The sequence below is a fragment of the Mustela nivalis genome (genome assembly GCF_964662115.1).
Source record: "Mustela nivalis genome assembly, chromosome: 2".
In the NCBI taxonomy this organism is placed as follows: Eukaryota; Metazoa; Chordata; class Mammalia; order Carnivora; family Mustelidae; genus Mustela; species Mustela nivalis.
Window position 1 is genome coordinate 15,350,154 of NC_139021.1, and position 20,127 is coordinate 15,370,280.

Here is a 20,127-nt window from a genome sequence, read left to right on the forward strand (position 1 = left end):
GGGCGCGATCCCGCCCCGCCCTGCGCGCCCTGGCGCCCGCCCCGCCCACCGCCGCCGCTGGCCAATCAGGACGCGCACCGCGCGGTAGGCCGAGATGGCGCTATGCCGCGTTTGACCAATCGCGGGCAGCGCGGCCCGCGCGGCGTCGCCGGGTGAGGCGCTAGGGCGATGTTGCGTGGTGTGGGGTGGGGGCGTGGGGTGTGGGCCTGCCGCCGAGTGGGCGGGTGGGAGGGCGCTCGCTGGCTGCGAGGGATGGAGGGGGCGGAAGGGGTCGTTCCCTGCGTCCCGCGGTCCGATTACCCGCCGCAGCCCGGGCCGCTGGGGTCCTGCGCGGGGAAGAGGGGGCGCTCGTTCCGAGGAAACCGCTGCCGGGAGAACGCCGCCGACTGTCGGCCCGGGGCCAGTCATCCCGTGGACGCTTTTGAGCGCTTACTACGAGGCTGGGGGACCCCAGAGATGAATCGGACACAGCCTTTCTGTCCCCAGCCGAGTGTGTGAAGAGGACAGTGGAGACCGGCACGTGGAGAACGTGACACATTCAGGCCGAAGTTCTGGAAGAACGAGTTGGGCCGACTTGTGTCAGAAGGAAGGAGAGGATATGCGGGGTGTTCCCTTCCTTCATCCAGAACTGCGGGCGCCACGCGCTTGTCACTGTGCTCAGCCTGAAGAGGCACTGATGTCCGCGGCCCTGTTCGCTCGGGATCACGCAGGAGCGCGGGGAGCGGGGCCCGCGGGCAAACACGCGGTCGGTGGGAAGTTCCCTGAGTGCGCGAACGGGAGGCCGTGGAGGAGAAGGCCGCCCTTCCCCGCCCTCTCCGCCTCCCGCCCGGAGGAGTCGGGGAGGACCTTCGGGGGGTGGACTGGATTGTGTCCAGGACAGAGTATTCGGAGGGGAAACGAAAACATGTGTAACAGCTGCAAGGTGAGAGGTGGGCCTTGTGAGGAAATGATGAAACCTCCCTCGGATTCCCTGCGGACCGAGACCAGTGCCTCAGCTCACCCTGTTACCTAACCCTGCACGGTCTACTTAAAACCAGTCCCTCCTGCTCCGAGCGGCGGTCACCTGTCCCATGAGTTGGTTCATACTTTAATGACCCAATCTCTGACTCTACACTTAGGGCTGAGTGTTACTCCACTAAGCCCCATGACTGATGAATCAGGGTCACCCGCAGCACCGAGCACACTCTCCCTAAAACTATTTAGTGAATGAACGAATGATCAACGATGATGGCGTAGTAGGAAGACCGAGTGACTAGGAAGTGGACACCTTGGCTCTGGCTGTCACTAACTAGCTTTATGACCTTGGACAAGTCAAAAATCAGTCAGCCTCTAGGGGGAAGAGAGCAGTATCTTCATGAAATTGAATCCTACAGTCCTGTAACACTTCCCTGAGTTTAAGAAAGTATGGCATCAGGGCGCCTGGGTGGCTTAGTGGGTTGAGGGTCTGCCTTGGGCTCAGGTCACGATCTCAGGGTCCGGGGATGGAGCCCTGTGTTGGGGTACCTGCTCGGCTCCGTCTCCTTTTTCCCCTCCCCCTGCTCATGCTTTCTCTCAAAAACAAATAAAAATAAAAATAATAAAAAGATGGCATCTGTCATCATTTTTCACCCTGAATATATGTCTTATCTCCTAATAAAAATAACTATGTCAAAATACTTTCACAGGAATCATTTAACCCTCAACAAAAATGAAACTTAAAGAGGTGAAGTGGCTTGGCCAGATCACAGCAGATACCTGATGAAACCAAGTCAAGCTCCCGGTCTCCAAAACTTGTGTTCAGTACTCTTACTTAATTATCAATTATTGCCTTAACATTCCTCCATTAATTCCTTCCCTGACAACAATCCTCACTGGTATCAACAAATGGGACTGTTTGAAATATACATCAGATTTAAAAGGACTCAAGAAATTCAATTTAATGTGTGGGAAATAGTTTTCCTAAAGATAAATTCTTCAATAAACTTCAATAAATTCTTCAGTAAATTCCTATATTGCTAAAATGATGGAAGGCTTGAGCAGCTGACTTTTACAGATGAGAATACAGTATCACCAGGATGTTATTTGATTACCCTGTACTTGAAATTAGCGTAAGAGGATATTTTTCTTTTATTTATTTTTTTAAAAGATTTTATTTATTGACAGGCAGAGATCACAAGTAGGCAGGGAAGCAGGCAGAGAGAGAAGGAAGCAGGCTCCCTCCTGAGCAGAGAGACTGTTGTGGGGCTCAATCCCAGGACTCTGGGATCATGACCTGAGCCAAAGTCAGAGACTTTAACCCACTGAGCCACCCAGATGCCCCAAGGATATTTTTCTTAACTAGGTAACCATCACTTGGTTTGAAAGTATGTTTGAATCTTGGCATATCTCCACTTACTCAAAAACAAAAATCTTGTCACTCGGGCCTGAAGCAAAGGCAATGAAATAAGACACAAACTCAGCCACTTAACTGGCAGAAAGTAATAAACTATAGAGTAAGTCCAGGAAAAATATTTGTAATCCAACATAGGCAGTGTTAAGAGACCTTAGAGACAAGGGAACCCCCCCCCCCACCCCTGCCCCAAAGAAACAGGAAACATGGTGGACCTGTCTGGTGGGAGCAGGACTCTTGCTGGAGACATGGTTGCCACCAGAGAAGCTGTAGGAGGCCAAGAAGAAGTGGAAGAAGTGCCAGGTCTTCTCTTCCCCAGGGGCCCAGTCTCACACTACTGTTCTCTCAACTGTTGGCTAGACACTAGTTGAAAAGAAAATTTGGGAAACTCAGCCTGCAGGGATTGGCCCACCTGTGATTCAGAGCAAAGCATGAGATATTTTTGGTAGGTTTGAGCACAGGTAGGCCTAGGATTGGCTCACTTTCTAGCATTTATGCCTCTTGATTCTTTTTCTCATTTTGTTGTGTTGATTAGGACCTAAAGCACAATATTGAAGAGTGCTAGGGATATCAGCTTTCCATGCTTATTCCTGGTTTTAGGATTATTTCTAATGTTTTAATCTTGAATGGGATGCTTATACTTGCTTATAATTTCTCTATTACATTTTTTTAAATCAAATCTTTAAAAGTATATGCTAATATATATGTATATATATAAATTTATTCTATTCATGTAGTGAATTTAGGGTAGGGAAATCTTATGCTAACAGATTTGGTAACAGTGAATCAGCCTTCCATTGTCTGGCAAAATGCTACTTCATTATGGTGTATCATTTTCAATGAAGTGCCATGTTAGATTTGTTTCTTTAAAAAAACATTATTTGAGGGAGAAAGAGCAGAGCAAGCAAGAGAGAATACAAATGCGGGGGGGGGGGGGAGGCAGAGGGAGAGGCAGAAGCAGGCTCCCCACTGAACAGGCAGCCCAGTGGGATGTGGAGGGCTTGATCCCAGGACCTGGGGACCATGGCCTGAGCTGAAGGCAGAGGCTTAACTGAGCCTTACAGGCATCATTTGTCTTGGAAAAATACTTTGTAATCATGACAAGAGCTAATACTTACAGTCAATCAATTAAGGGAAAGGAAAGAAAGGGATGGAGGGAGAGTGAGGAAAGAGAGAAGGAGAGAGGGGGGAGGGAGGAAAGAAAATCTGGTTCAGGAATCTAGGATTGTTTGACTAGAATGCATCCCCCCCCCCCCCAAAGATCTAGTTACCTTAAAACAAACAAGAGCACATTTGATCTTCCGGTGACGGTGACGCCTCTACTCGCCCTGTTGGCCTGATTTGGCATGGCAGGACTGGACTTGTGCCATTCTCAATTCAAGGAAAAACTTTGCCCTCCTTTCTTCAGTTATCCCTTCTTTCAGATCCAGATTAACCACCATCTCTTTTTGTAATTCTGCCTCTTGGCCATGGCAGTCACTGATTTATAATCGTCAACTTTCCTTTCTTCATTTTATACTTTTTTGTTACAAACTGAGCAATTCCTTTTTCATCAATGTTTTTGTTTGTAACACATTATATCAAAACCCTCGGGGGCACCTGGGTGGCTCAGATTATGATCCCGGAGTCCTGGGATCCAACCCCATGCTTGGTAGGAAGCCTGCTTCTCCCTCTTCCACTCCCCCTGCTTGTGTTCCTGCTCTCCCTGGCTCTCTCTCTCTGTCAATAAATAAATAAATAAAATGTAAAAAAAAACCCTCAAGAGTTACTTGATCACCATTCCTCCAGTCCATAAACTTTTTTGTTTGTTTATTTATTTGACAGACAGAGATCACAAGTAGGCAGAGAGAGAGGAGGAAGCAAGCTACCTGCTGAGCAGAGAGCCTGATGTGGGGCTCCATCCCAGGACTCTGGGATCATGACCTGAGCTGAAGGCAGAGGCTTTAACCCACTGAGCCACCCAGGCGCCCCCCATAAACTTTTTAATGCCAGTCATTTAATTATTCTGCATCCCCTTAGTGCTTATGTAATCTTTTGCAAATTCTAGCCGGAATTTGGAACTGTGTTTTCATTTTCTTTTTCTTCTTGAATACTCTCATAAAGCCGTAGAGTATAGACATCAATGCAATTCAGTGTAATCAGTGTGTGTCAAGTGTCTACTTTGTGTCAGGCTCTGTGCTTGGTGTTGGGAGTAAAGCACTGAACAGAGCAGACATAGTACCTGTCACTTGGGGGTTCAGTTTCATGGAGAAGACAGCAGCATACAGGCAATTAAGGATGTGATATGTGTCCAAAAAAAGAGCAAGTACATATTGCACTGGAGGGTGAGAAGATCTAAATGAACCTAGGTGTCAAGGAAGGCCTCCCAGCAGAAGTTATGTTTAAGCTGAGGTTGGAAGAATTAGTAACCTGTGGTAATGGCAATGACCACAACTTACATCTCTTCCCCCTGTCCCACAGTGGCTGTTCCTTGATCCCTGCAGCTGACAATGCAAGTTCTTCCCTGAATTGTTGATGGCAGTAGGACAGGAAAGATGAGAATTCTAGCCTTCTGAGCAGTATCACTTGGTATCCTCAGAAGCTTCCAATGTGCTTTTTCCTCAACATCAATTTTACAAACAAAAAAGATACTCATCCATTTGCCAAAGCTGAATTTACCTTCATCTCCTAAATTTGGGGTGCACTTCGTTCTCTGAGTCAGATGACAGGAGGTATTGAACTAAGTAGCCAGCCCCTTTCCCAATCATTTTTCTATTAGTACTTCCAGGCTTTGGGCATCACGATTGCTTCCCTAGATCTTAGAGCAGCTCCTAGCGCCATCTACTGGAATTGTTCTTGGAGCCTCACAAGGAAAAGTCTAAGTAGTTCTTAAAATGATCCTAACTCAAGAAAGGGAAAGAGAGGTTAAATAAAGGGTGGGGGGCGGGGTGGGGGGAGGGCGGACAAGATGCCTTAAAAGAAGCTTCCATGATTTAGATATACTGACTCTGAATTACATGTTTACCTTCCCCAACCCCTCCAAAAAATGTTTTCACTGGGGTAATTTAAAATTATTTCACGGGGGTCATTTAAACTGATAAACAGTTCTGGAAAGAGATTAAGTAACAGGCCTTTAAAAAACTTTTGTGTCCTCTGACTCAATAATCTCACTGCTAGGAATTCATTCTAAGGAAATAATTAGAGATGGGCACTAAGAGTTGTGTACCAACAAAAAACAAAATAATTGATCGATCCCAACCACAATATCAAAACAGAACAAAACCACCAAAAAAGTATTGTTGACAATAACATTCTTTTTAATAGCAAACAACTAGAAACAATATCAACATCTACCATCAGAACAACTGAGTTCTTATAGTACATCATTCGGTATATTAAAAATCTCATAATCATTTAAAAGAAGGAAACTGGCAATGACAACAGATTAGAGAAAAAAAATCAAGATACAATACTCTATAAAGACATATACAAACACACCACATGATCCATTTTTAAAAAATACTTATTCAGATACACACTTAGAAAAAGGGCTATTGGGAAAGATTCCAGAACTTTCATGGTGAGTGATCTCTGGAAAAAAGTGATCATGGGCCATTTTTATTTTGGTCTTCATACTTTTATGTATTTCCTACTTTATACTTTTCTGTATATTTTACAATTAGCAATAAGTATTACTTTAATGTTTCAAAAGTAAGCTATTATGTTAAGGGGGAAAATCTTTCACCTGTGTTGTTCAGTCTAATCAACTAGAATTTTCTTTAATCTGTTACTCCATATGATGAAACATGGCTCAAAATTGACGATGACTCTTTTTCAACCAAAGGGTCCACTTCATCCCTTACTGTGTCCGGTCCTAGAACATATACTGATTTTACCAGTCATGCAATGTTAGATCAGAAATCTCACTGTCTTAGCCCTCTCAAGCTACCTCTGCTTGTAAGAGGCTCCATGCCCTTGAAGTCAGGACTCCCAAGCATCAGGTTTCCACCTGGACCTTTATAACCAAGAGTCTGGACCATCCTTAGCCTTGACTTCATTCCTTCTTCACTGGGAGGAAAGAAAAGGGGACAGAATAAAGGGTAGAAAAAGCCCAAGTTTGGGTTTGAATATGGATGGGCAAGGCAGAAAAGGTTAGGGCCAAAGAGAAGTAAAAGAGAACAAAAGTGAAATAAAAGAGACAGGAAATTAAAGGAAAGGCCCTTTTTAAACAGAAAAGGCAGTCATTGCCTAAACATGTGCCATAAAATAATAATGATGTGCTACATTACTAGCCTACACACTCAGCTTGCTACCTCCTCCTAGCCATGCCCCTTCATGTTCATGGGGGAAATAGTAACAAAAGGATTGCAGCATTCTAGTGGCCCCAGGGGATGCCCACATCTCTGAGGCTACCTTCAGAGATGATCCAAGGACCCATGGTTGTCAAGAGGCATTTTATAATGGTCTATCAGCTAACACTGAGTGATTACTAGATCCTAGCAATGCTAAGCCCATTACATGATTATCTCACTGATCCTCACAACAAGCCTATGAGCTAAATGTTATTAATATCTGTGTTTTAGAAACCTAGAAATAATCAATCCAAGAAATGATTAAACATTTCTGTGCATAGAATCTATCCTTGGCAAAATTATGCACAGATGAGGGCAGATAGGGAAGGAAAATGCTGGTTTTTTAACACCTATAACATGCCAGACACCTTACCTCCTTCACGGCTAACCAGATCTTACAAGGTAGGTACAGAGTTCAAAGTGATGGAAACATGAAATTGAAACAGAGTTTTAACCTATCCTGGACATTCTGAACCAAAAGCCCAGGGTCTTACTTCCAGAGGATTTTGAACAATTGGGACATTGAAGGGTCCTCTAGGGTCAGTGTGAGGATAGACCCAGCCTCTTAGGAAGTCATTTTCACTTCCAGGCTGGACTGGGTGATAATGGTGTTAGAGGGACCCCGGGGGATCCCGAAACTGGACGGCTTATTCCAGTAAACTTCACCATTGGCAAAGGCCCTTCCTCTAAAACCAATAAACACTTCACATGCCAGGCTTTGTGTGAGGCATCAGAATGACAAAAATGAAATCCATTCTCTGCACTCAAGGAGTTGACAGTCTAATGGGAAGGCACATCCTGGAAAAACATACTCTTGGGCATGAGCATAAACACATAAGCTCAGTCACAGTTGACTGCCACTATGTGCGAAGCACTGTGTCACACTTCACAAGCATGTGTTTTGACAGAGCAAACCTAGCCCATTTTAATATATAGTTATTTCTAGCTCCTTGGGATTATCAAATTATTTGAAGATGAAGATTTGAAGCTGGAGGGTTTAACACAAGTTACATAGTTCAAGAGCTGTCAAGAAGGTAGACATCCAAAAAGCTGCACATTTTCCAACTAGTCTATCCTTATATCTGCCCCTCCCAAGGTCATTCGAACATCTGCTAAACACATATTAGGCATCAGGTAAATTTCTGTTGAATGAATGACCATACTGTTTGAAAGGAATTACAGAAACTCAAATACAAAATCAAGAAGCAATGACAGTTTTGTCACTACCCTGATTTCAGAAAGTGAGACTGGCCAAGATTAACACATTGAACTAACGGATGACAGGCAACAGTCACAAAACATATTCCACTACTTCCCACCATCAATGAGGAAATTTGTACAGCACTAAGGAGAAGGCTCATTTGGTAGCTCCACCTTGGATGACCTGGAATGATGGGAGCAAACCCTCACCTCGGGTACTATGATGAGAGACTCACTGTTTGCATGCCTTCTGGTAGACTCTACAGCAGCTAGGGAGTAAATTCCCCCACTACATTTGTGGGTATATGCATTGACAGGGATTTCCTCATTCCACTGTAGGGGAAAAAATACAAGCCCCTTCTTTGAGTAGAATATAAGAGTCTCTCTCTATATATATGGAACAAATCACTTAAATAAGAATGCTTTATTGGGGCGCCTTGGTGGCTCAGTTGGTTAAGCAGCTGCCTTTAACTCAGGTCATAATGCCAGGGGCCTGGGATCAAGCCCCAAAACAAGCTCCCCGCTCAGCGGAAGTCTACTTCTCCCTCTACCCCTCCCCCAGCTCGTACTTCCTCTCCCTTTCTCTCTCTCTCACAAATAAATAAAGGCCAAAATTCAGTTCCAAGGCAGGCACTGTTGGGTGGGGTGGTGTAGCACCAATCATATTTTGTGTGACAAGTTCAAAAAAAGAAAGAATGCTTTACACATTCTTTGTGCTGGCAAGAAAAATAAAGAATACAGAATGTTTACTTCTCGGGAGGCTAAAAAAACTTGTTTGCTGATTAATGAAATTGAGGTAAAAGCATCAAATATGATTAGATTTACTATTAAGTCCTCCTCATAAGTGACACATCTCTCTCTGTTTTCCTAGTTTTTAATCTAAAGAGACAATGATTCTTGCTAAATTGTTTTACTCATGGAGCCCATCCTAACCCATCTAAAATGGGGTCATCTATGATTCTGTAGACATCAAGGTTTGTGAAACCGGTTTTATGCAATCGTGGGCAGTCATAAAACAGAGTAGGTGATGCTATTAGGCCAGAAACTGTACCTGTTGTTAATCTCCTCAGATGGGGAATTAGCTGAAATTGAACTTGCGATTTTGTTCTTTCCTGCCTTAAACTGAATCCTTTGTTTCAACAACAAAAACATTCAATAAGCTGAATCAAATAAAAGGGTTTTCAAAAGTCTGCAAACTTGAAACACTATATATAGTCTTATTCTTTTACAAAACCATATTCCTCAGGGTTCCTGAGGTTGGTCATAAAGAATTCTCACATAGGATATAAGCTGGGGTTGCGTTGCTTCTTCTGCAAATGTGGGGAGGACAGTTTCCAATTTATTTCCACCAATAATAACAGACTGCCATGTATTTAGACCTTGTTATATTGTAAGTGCTAGCTGCTTTGCAAACATTTATTTAATTCTGACAGAAACCCGGTGAGGCAGCCATAATCTCTGCTTTACACATGAGGGGGCTGGTCCAGAGTGGTTCCTGCCACACAGAACGTGACTGATGATGGGGCATAACCCCAACAGCCCCTGCCTTGCAACTGAATTTTGGCCTCGATAGCAAATGCCCAAATTTAATTATCCAACATTAATCAAACTCTTAGTTGTCTGTGGTAAAAAAAATACCATAAACACTTGTCCCCAGATATTACAGTCGAAGACCATTTGAATGATCCTACCGAACATACAAAGGCGAAAAGATGGTTAGGTGAGGGTTACATAAAAGCCAATGACACCCTATTATGTTCTCCCCTTTCTTGAGAACAGAAAATCACCCCAAATATTTTGTAAGTCTTTTTGTTAACTTTTGGTTTATTTTTCAATCTTATAACAATATGAAACAGCTTAATTGCCTAACCAGTATCAGGCAATGATGAAGTACATGAAGGAAGAAGTATTCCCCATGCACTTCGGTTACCTACCAGCTACAGCCCTTTGCAGCAGCTCTAATTGGCCCTTTCTGGCTCTACATTCCTAATTTGTATGTCTACATGGTCTTCTGAAAATATATTTTGAATCCAAAAATGAGACCAGAAATCCTGAGCAATTCAGGAGTCTTGACTTTCCTACACATTTACTCCCTGCACTGGCAGGAAAAAATGAGGGCTAGGAGTATATGAAATAACTTAATACTTTACAAAGCATCCTTCCCATTGGCCAGACAAACAGGGAGGATCCACACACCTTGTAAGTCAGTCAGGAGCCAAAAATTCCTGTTAAGACTGTAACTAAGGAGTCTCCATCTCCAATGGCCAACTGTCCCTGCAGACTGGCTCAGACTCGGGGTTGTTAAAAAAAGAAAAAGAACCCAGGATCTGATCTGTCTAGGAGCTGTGTAATGAGAAAACTGAGGGGAAAAGACTATTGGTCAGAATTTTTTAAACAGAATTCCAGAATTCTACTTCTTAATCTGGCCTTGGCCAAGACAATGGGATCATATCACCAGATTACCAACATGGCTGAACTTAAGACATGCATGCATTAGAACGGCCAATCTCTAGACTGAGTGCCTCTATCCCATTTCTACTCTATGTTACAATTCTTCTTGGAGAGCAGACACCTCACATTACATTTCCTACAGTCTTATAGGGAATTTTTATGAGTCTGCCAAGAATAATAATCTTGAAAGAACTTTATATGATATCCCATATAGCAGTCACCAGTCACGTGTAGCTACTGAGTGCTTGGCAAGTGGTTAAAGCAACTAAGGAACCAGACTTTAAGTTTCATTTCATCTTAATACAAATTTATTTAAATAGCCACATGTGGCTACTGTATTAGACAAAATAGTCCTAAATACTACGGAAGTTAATTTTCAGCAAATAAAAATGCATTTTAAAAACTGAGGTTTTTCTTTCTTAACAGACACCAAAACAGCAAGGAAATCACATTATTTGTTCATAAAGAATCTTTCTCTGGATAAATCCATGAGGCCAAGAATAAATTATTGCCACCCAGTCAGGAAAAAGGAAATAGGCACATTCAATGGTAGCTCAGCTTCAAGCTCTCAGGTATTCTTATTTCCAGCATTTCTCTTTGTTTGCCTCTGAAGCTATTCCAATCTTACCTTAATCAAAAAAAACATTTCTTCTCCATCGTTGGCAGCATCTCACTGGGCAGAGGTAATGAGCTGGGGATCAGGACCTTCCTATCATCTAACCTGGAAGTTGACTTTTTCCAGACATAATGGCAGACACACCAAAGAAAACTTTGTAGCCACGCCATCATTGTAATGGCCCAGTAAGAAAAAGAAAAAAAAAATTAAAAAATAAACAGGCTTTGAAACTCAAGAGGAAGATGGACTTGGGACTGAAAAGGAAGAGAGGAGGGCCATTTCCCCTGGACAGTTTTTCCAAGTCCACCCATGAGGAAACTCTGCAACTTCAGGAGACTCAAAAGACTTTTCTATGTGAATTTTCCGGTGCTGACTGAGATAGGCACTTCTGCTGAAGCATTTCTCACAGTCAGTGCATTTGTAAGGTTTTTCTCCCACATGAGTCCGCCGGTGCCTGATAAGATTAAAGCTCTGACTGAAGCACTCGCCGCAGTCAGGACACTTATAAGGTCTCTCTCCTGTGTGCGTCCTTTGGTGAATCACCAAGGTGGAACTTTGACTGAAAGTTTTCCAACACTCTGAACACCGGTAAGGTTTTTCTCCCGTATGCGTTCTCTGATGTCTAATGAGATGAGAGCTGAGACCAAAACGCTTTCCGCATTCACAACATTTGTATGGTTTCTCCCCTGGCTGGAGTCTGCATTCCTCTATCACACCGCAGCTCTGACTCAAGCTTTCCTCATGTTCGGAACTTTCATAGGGCTTTTCGCCTGTGTGGGTTTTCCGGTGTGTAATTAGGTTTGAACTCCGACTGAAACTCTTCCCACATTCTGTACACTGATAGGGCTTTTCTCCCGTATGAATTCTCTGATGCTTTATTAGGGTCGAATTACAACCAAAGTTTTTTCCACACTCAAGACATTTGTAGGGCTTCTCACCTGTGTGTGTCCGCTGGTGGCGAATCAGGCTGGAACTCTGACTAAAACTCTTTCCACAGTCAGGGCACTTATAAGGTTTTTCTCCAGTGTGAATCCTCTGGTGCTCTATTAGGACATAACTGTGGCTGAAGCATTTCCCACAAACAGGACATTCGTATGGCTTTTCACCAGTATGTGATCTGTGGTGCTGAATCAGGTGGGAGCTGCTACTAAAGCTCTTCCCACACTCAGGACATTTATAGGGTTTCTCTCCTGTGTGAGTCCGCTCATGGATAATGAGATGGGAGGTGTTGCTGAAGCTTTTCCCACATTCACCACACTGGTAGGGCTTCTCTCCCGTGTGCGTCCTCAGATGTTGAATCAGGTGAGAGCTGTTACTGAAGCATTTCCCACACTCGGAGCATTTATAAGGTTTTTCTCCTGAGTGGGTTCTCTCGTGAATTCGCAAATGCGAACTGTTATTGAAGCTTTTCCAACATTCAGGACATTTGTAGGGTTTGTCTCTGAAGGTTGAATTCTGCTGGACAGAGCCACCGCACTGTTCCCCTGGGTCCCAACTCCAGCGATTGGGTTTTTCATCTTTTCCTGTAGAATTTCCCCGATTCTCTGACTTGCCACCATTCTCACAGGAATCATTACACCAGATCTCATCTCCTTGGGACCATGTCAATGGAATTTCTTTTGTATCCTCATGCTTACAATTTTGCATGCCATCTCTTTTAGACCACTTTGAGGCTCTCTCTTTCTCTGCCTTGGAGTTATTGTGTTGAGCAGTTTCCAAATTATTCTTACTTTCATGTCCTGTAAGAATAAACAAATGTTCTAAATACATTCCCTAATCTCTGCCGGGGGAAGGAAATTCTGAATTGCAGTGTAAGGGAGGGAATAACAGAGTAAAACCTCATAAATTCTTTTATATTAAAAAAAAAAAGTTTAAAACTGGTTTTATTTTTTTATACTCTAAGTGTTCAGGAGAAGCAAGTGAATTTTTTGTGCTTGATAACAACACTAATGAAGTATTTGAACAGCTGTCAGCAATTACCAAGGAGGGGCATACTGATCTAAAAACTTCATTAAACTTTATTCTAGAAGACCTAAAAGAAAAAAGGGGATCTGAGTAGGGGAGAAACTGAATAAGACACAATCTAAAGGGAAAACTTGATGATACTTTAGTTAAAATCTGAGAAAATACAGAAATAACAATGATACCTATTATTTATTAAGAACAATAGCTTGGCATGTAGTATCTTGTTAATCCTAAAAATTATGAGACAGATATTCATTTTTCTTAAGGATGAAAAAACGGAGGTTGTAAAAGTTAACATGGTTTGTAGGCAACTGAGCAGGAATCAAAGTTTGTCCAATTCAAATGCTCCGTTCTTTCCACACAGTCTATAGCACTCCATGGCACATCTTACATTGAATTTCCAATGGATTCAGATCAATTTCTTGATCTCTCACCTGTAAAAGGGCTTTTCGAATTCTCCCTCTCCTTGAAGCCACTAGAGTCTGAGACCAACAGTTTTTGGTCTTGCTCCATCAGTGGTCACAGCAGGGTAGGGATCAGAAATCCTGTGGAAGGAAACAGGTTATGTTTGCAGGCATCAGCTAAAATGTGTTCTTTTTCTTTCCTTCCCAACCAGTGCAACATAACCACAGTAGGCACCCAGGCTGAAAAAAAGAAACATGGTCTTTTGAAGTCTTTTTTTTGGGGGGGCGGGGGGATCTTATCTCAGATGCAAGTGTTTCAAATTAACTTTTTAGAAGGAAATGTCAATAAAAAAATTAAATCTTCACATTAAAGTCTGAGGATCAAGCTTCAAAAACAGAAGAAATACTAATACTCATTGTCCACTCAGAGTTTAGATACAGTTCTAATTGAAAACATGAAGGGGTTTTTTTTGGAAACAGTAACAATAGCAGGACTTCAAAAAAATGGATATGTAGGTCTAAGAAGCTTGTTCAGAAAGAAAAGCTGGCCCTTGACAGAAAGATGAAACATTTGAAGTTCAATTTCAAAATGAAGTTAGAATTTATATCAGAAAAAAAAAAAAAAGAAGAAAAAGAAAAAATAGGACAAAGCAGGGTGAGAATAATTATAGCCTATAACCCCTAAAGATAAAAAGGAAGGTAATGAGAGAACTCTTCCTTGCCTCTGACTTTCTCACTCTATCATAATCACAATATTCCTTTTAGCCTAAACTTTATGGAGTCAACTAGGATTCTTGACCTACTTTAAGGTACTGATCTATCACTGGAAGGCAGGTATATATGGGCTTGCAATTCATTTCAGGGTCTAGAGAACAGTATTATATGGGGAAAACAAGAGCCTAAAATAAGGATGTACAAAGGCACACATGGAAAACAGAACAAAACAAAAAGTTGTTTGGGGGAGTAAAAAAAGGTGTAATTTTTACTTTATCACAGCCTATTATGTGCCAGGAAGTAAGCTAAATACTTTACTCTCATTTAAATTTCATAATGGCCCTTGGGGGTCTATAAACAATTACCAGTATGTTATTATAGATGAACAAAAAAGACATTAATAAACTTTCCCAAGGTCATGCAACCAGAAAGCAGTAGAGCAGAATTCAGTCCCAAGCCTGTTTGGCTACTGACTTTCACTCTTACCTATTACAGTAAACCAGAGGAGGCGGCAGAGCTGGGCACAACCCCAAACTTCAAATGAATCTCAAAGAGTACCTTTATTTTGGAAAACATTAACTGGATTAAAAAAAAAAATTCTACATCTGTAGCCGTGATATCAAACGGAGCTGGCATTCCCTAAGCACTCTCAGGAACTACGGATTTGTTACAGGAAAAGGTGACACTAGTCTAAATGACAAATAGCCCTAGCGTTTGGGCGGAGGGGAGGGGGGAGTTCACACCTCTAAAAGGGGGAAAAAAAGAAAATTGTTCCTATGGAGTAATAGGTTTTGCTGTCCGAGTTATCGATTTCCATCAAAGTCTTTACAAACGAAGTAAAAGTCCGCGTAACAGAGACCCGTGCGGCACTTTCCCAGCTAAGAAACTACTAACTTTGGTAGCAGGGGCCCTTGAGGAACACTGGCTCAGCAAATGGGTAGCAAACTCGGGCCATAAATGGTATTACAAGGCTGTCCCTTAGATGTCATTCCACAAAGATGAGCTGTTTTCACTGTCCCTGAGCAGAGGTGCTTAGGCTGGGGCTGCGCTTTGAATTAAAGTCTTCCAAAGAAAATGCACTGCCTGAAGCTCAGAAGAACCGCTGGCAGGGGGCAGAGGCTGGGTGCACTGCGCGGTGAAGATCCAAGAGGACAGACCGTCTCCAGCCGACAAGCTCCTTTAAGGGACCCGCCTGGCCAGGGAGGCGAGGGAGGCGAGGGCAGCGCGGGCAGCGCGATGGCCGGGGCGGCGGGAGACCCCGGGCCCCGGCCCCTCGCAGCCGCGGGATCCCCCTCCTGGCACACTCTGCAGCCTGGATGGTGCAGTGGCCACTCCTCCAGCCCGCAGCCCTTGGCTCCCTTCCCCCCAGAAGGAACTCACAGTTCCGGGGGCCACACACGAGGCGCCCAGCACCCCAGCAGGCCCAGCTGTCCCGGAGCAAGGAGCCCCCAGCTCCTCCCGACCCCACCAACCCAGGGTCCTAAACTCCCCAGCCCGGAAGACACAGACAGGAAGTCACTCTAGCCCCCCTGCAGGCTATGCCTCAGTCTCTCTAGGAAGCAGGGATGGCCAGGTCTCGATGGTCTTAACCCTTACGGTCCCGGACCAAAAAGGACGTGCTGGCGGATTTCCTTCCCTCGAGCTGTCTGTGGTCTGTCCGCTCGATTCTCGCTCCTCACACTTGCCAGGCGCCTTATAAGAGGGGCCGACTGGAGCGAATACTTTCCCTTGCCACCAGGGCATTGATCGGCTTTATCATCATCAGTACAAGAGAAATGAATCTAGCATTTACTAAGCTCCTGTTGTTTCCGTTGCCACCGCTGTGAACAGGGATGTATATTTAGCTACCTGCGAAACAGCTGAACAGCTGAGGCATCCACCCACGCACAAAAACACTTACTTAACAAGGCGCCCTTACTAATAACACCCGGAGAAGCCCTTGAACTCTGGTCTTTCATCACAGAGAAAATGGAAGGCAATCCCTTGTCTCCCCCATAGCAAGCCTACAAATCTACGTATGTCTGCTCCCTAACCACTCTCTCCCTCCTGTTGCAACGGAGGATTGGTCTACATTTAAAAGGAGCCCTTTCCTGGTACTCACTTTCCTTCCCACCTTCTTGGAATCCTTACACTAACAACTAACCTCTCAATTCTACCACTTTCATCCCAAAATAGTTCTTAGGCTTTTCCCCCCATCTCTCACAACGTTTCCATTTAATGGTTTCCCACTGACCTTTTTTTTTTTTAAAGATTTTTATTTATTTGCTAGAGAGAGAGAGATACAGAGCGCAAGCACAGGCAGACAGAGTGGCAGGCTAGAGGCAGAGGGAGAAGCAGGCTCCCTGCCGAGCAAGGAGCCCAATGTGGGACTTGATCCCAGGACGCTGGGATCATGACCTGAGCCGAAGGCAGCCGCTTAACCAACTGAGCCACCCAGGCATCCCTCCTACTGACCTTTTAACTCATTTCTCCCGCAGGAAAAACAATAAATCACCAACATCACCATTGACCTCTGTGCTGGTATTTTTCAGTTCCCAAGTCTTCTTTCCGGAGTTTTGAGCCTGCTGAGAATTCCTCTCTTCTAGAAACACTTCCATTGTAACAGAGCCTTGTTAATCTTTAGTTACCTTTGCCCTAGATTATATTATCATCTTTAAAATAAATGAGAACTTTCAGAAAACAACATGAACATAAGACATCAGTGTAATTTTCTTTTAGATTGTTTTATTTATTTGAGAGAGAGAGTGAGCCTGCACAAGGGGTTGAGGGACAGAAGGAGAGGGAGAGAAGCCGACTCCCTGCTGAGTATGGACACCAACTTGGGGCTCATTCCCAGGAGGCTGAGATCATGTCCTCAGCCAAAATCAAGAGTTCACCAGTCAACCAACTGAGCTATCCAGGCACCCCAAGATCTTGGAGTATCTTATATAAACTGATAATAGAAACACTCTTAAAGTGACACCACATTATCCTCATTATCCTCCAACATCTTTAGCAGTCCTGATAGTCTCTTTTGCAAGCTCAGTCTTCTCTAAATGTTGAGGTTCCTTAACGCCGTCCCAGGACCTCTCTCTTATCCTGAAATGTCCTCTGTCTGAGCAACCTCATTCACTTCCACATTTTAAAATACCTCCTGTGGGGCACCTGGGTGGCTCAGTGGGTTAAATCCTCTGCCTTGGGCTTGGGTCTTAATCTCAGGGTCCTGGGATCAAGCCCCTTGGCCTCTCTGCTCAGCAGAGAGCCTACTTCTCTTCTGGCCTCTTGTGATCTGTCTGCCAAATAAATAAATAAATATATAATAAATAAAATCTTTTAAAAAAATTAATAAATAAAAACTAAAATACTTCCTGTGCAGACGACTCACAAGTTTTATATCTCTAGCCAAGCTACACTTCTGAGCTCTTCACTGTTATCACCAATGGGCTACTTGACATCTCATCCTAGGGATCTCAGTAACTCCTCAAAACCAAAATGTCAAAAGTAAGAATCTTCTTTCTGACTTTCTTCTCCCATATATGCAAGCGAACACAAAATAAACCTGTTCTTCCGATTTTCTCTTCCAACCAACCATCCAAATCTGCAGAAGCCCAGAAGTCCTTTTCGGTACCTACTTTCCCCCTCCCTTCCTGTATACAATCCACAGGCCTCACCTGTTGTGTACTTCACACAGAATCCTCAAACCCAGATACTTCTCCCAACCACCTGCACCACCCTTCACCTGAAGGATTTCAGTAGCACGCTAACAATCCTACAAATACCCATTGTCCCTTCTCATCCAATCTCCTCAATGAGCCCAGAGTGATCCTTTCCGAAGATAAATTTGAATCTGACACCTTTCCTCACCTAGTCAAAACCCATTATTAATCCTTTAGACTTCAGGTCTAAAGCTTTCCTCACTTCCTCACAAAAGCTTTCCACACCCTTCCTGACAGGGACAAATCCCTGTTATGTGCCCTTCTAGCACCACATTTCTCTCCAAGGCCTATCTTCTGACTGCAACATAATTTTTATTTGTGTGATTGTTATTTTATTTTGCCTCCCTAAACATATGTCAAGCTCCATGAACGCAGAGTTCATCCCTGTTTTTGCTCACCATTCTATCTTAGAACCTAGCACAGTGTCTGACTCTAACAAACATTTGTCAAGAGCCTCCTATGCCCCTGTTACTGTATATTGTTAGGCCCTGAGGATATAACAAAATAATGTGGAGGAAACCATCAACAAGCAACCCAACCATGTCTATTTAATCTATAAACCTATGTCTATTTCTCTCTCTCTCTCATGCTGAGGGAGGTCTACTATTTTGGTTAAGGTGGTCATGAATGTTCTCTCAGATGAAATATTTTAGCAGAAATCTGAAAGAAGAAAAAGTAAGAACCATACAGTTATCTATCTAAACAATTAGAACAGAGGAGCAGTAAGAGAAGAGACCTTGAGATGGGAATGTGTTTGACCTGTTCAAAAAACAGTAAGGGGCAACTTAAGTGAGATGAACAATGGGAGGAAATAAGGCAGAGAAGTCAGGCCCCATAGTCCATTGATGGAGGCAGAAATGCATCACTCAGATTCCCTTTTAAGAAAAGACTCGTTGGGGCGCCTGGATGGTTGAGTCAGTTAAGCGTCTGACTCTTGATTTCAGCTCAGATCATGATCTCAGGGTCCTGAGATTGAGCCCTGTGCTGGGCTCCATGCTGGCTGAGCCTGCTTAAGATTTTCTATTTCCCTCTCCCTCTGCCTTTTCTCTCCACCCCCTCAAATAAATAAATAAATAAATAAATAAATAAATAAATAGATAGATAGACAGATAGATAAATAAATAAGGCTTGCTGCCCAATGTCTGGGAGTGCTATGAACAGAGAGCTCTCAGCTCTCAGCCCCCCTCAAGGATTGTCTCCATTGCAGAGAACAGCCTCTCCCAAAGTCACAGTCTTCCTGGGCAGCCCGAAACAATGACTGATAGAGGCAGAAGTATAAAAGCCTGGACCTTTGCACCCAAAGCAGACAACTCCCATGAACAACTTCAGCTCCTAACTTGGCAGTGCGGTGGGCAGGAGAAGCTGTGGTCAGCGCCCCCGGGTCAGAGGCGAACCTTCCCTTCGGCTCAGGCCTGAGTTCTTGCCCTCCCTTCCACATCTGAGACTGGCTTCAGGAATGAATAAATGAGTGAATTTGCTCATCAAATCTTATATTGTAGGAGGCTGTGACCGATATCTGACCCCCCAAGGTAGCAGGTGAGCTGAACACAGAATCCGGTGTCATTCTTCCATTCCAAGCACGTAGGACACAGTAGGAGCCGATGGCTATTGAATGCCTTCATAAACTCCTCGGATGTAAGGTCGGGAAGGCAGAGGAGGTTTATCCTTGGGTGAAGCTGGGAAAATTCATCAAGTCCTTTTTTTTTTTTTTTAAAATATTTATTTATTTATTTATTTGACAGAGAGAGATCACAAGCAGGCAGAGAGGCAGGCAGAGAAAGAGAGGAGGAAGCAGGCTCCCTGCTGAGCAGAGAGCCCGATGCAGGACTCGATCCCAGGGCCCTGAGATCACGACCTGAGCCGAAGGCAGAGGCTTTAACCCACTGAGCCACCCAGGTGCCCCTCATCAAGTCCTTTTATTCCTTCTTCCATATCCCTTGTTTCTTTTTTTCTTTCATTTGTTTATTCAACCAACACTGAGTGTCACCTCACTTCCCAAGAGGGCCCCCTGCGCTGGGGTAGGGATCACTTCAGGGACCTGAAGTCTAAAGGATTAGAACAACGGTTGCAACTGTCTTACATGGGTTCTCTGGGGGGTGGGGCGGTTTCAGCCTCACATTGCAACTTACCTTACTTGCAGTTGTTTAAACCATGAGGACTATATTATTCACCTAAGAAATGTCTAAAGTAGGCACTGGGATAGATTGGGCCACCCAAAAATTCTCCTGCGTCCAAGAGAGGGAGGGGCTTGGTACTTGCTGTCAACTGAATTAAGTCTCTTCAAAATTCTTACGTTGAAGCCCTAACCCTTAGTGTGATGATCTTTGGCCACAGGGCCTTCAGGTGGCAAGTACGTTTAGGTTAGAGGCGGTCATGAGAGTGA

At 43.8% G+C, this 20,127-nt stretch overlaps 1 protein-coding gene across 4 annotated transcripts; it reads right to left on the reverse strand.

Moving 5' to 3' along the window:
- Positions 1-5,643: 5,643 nt before the first annotated feature.
- Positions 5,644-15,560, reverse strand: ZNF572 (zinc finger protein 572). 4 transcript variants are annotated; one of them, XM_082719817.1, is made up of 4 exons: positions 15,430-15,545; positions 14,536-14,607; positions 13,366-13,476; positions 5,644-12,705 (listed from the first exon to the last, which is right to left on the reverse strand). In XM_082719817.1, the coding sequence occupies exons 3-4, from the start codon at positions 13,442-13,444 to the stop codon at positions 11,198-11,200; spliced, it is 1,587 nt and encodes a 528-aa protein (XP_082575943.1). In that variant the 5' UTR covers positions 13,445-13,476; positions 14,536-14,607; positions 15,430-15,545; the 3' UTR covers positions 5,644-11,197. The 4 variants fall into 4 exon arrangements, with proteins under 4 accessions (XP_082575943.1, XP_082575942.1, XP_082575944.1 ...); XM_082719816.1 differs by having other exon boundaries at positions 14,536-15,560; XM_082719818.1 differs by lacking the exon at positions 14,536-14,607 and having other exon boundaries at positions 15,430-15,558.
- Positions 15,561-20,127: the final 4,567 nt, after the last annotated feature.

What these genes read in the sequence shown, in the direction of transcription:
- ZNF572 (XM_082719816.1), bottom strand. Translation starts at nt 13,444, where the DNA reads ATGGAGCAAGACCAAAAACTGTTGGTCTCAGACTCTAGTGGCTTCAAG. An exon ending in TTCGAAAAGCCCTTTTACAG is followed by an intron (nt 12,706 to 13,365) that starts GTGAGAGATCAA and finishes TTATTCTTACAG; the next exon opens with GACATGAAAGTAAGAATAAT.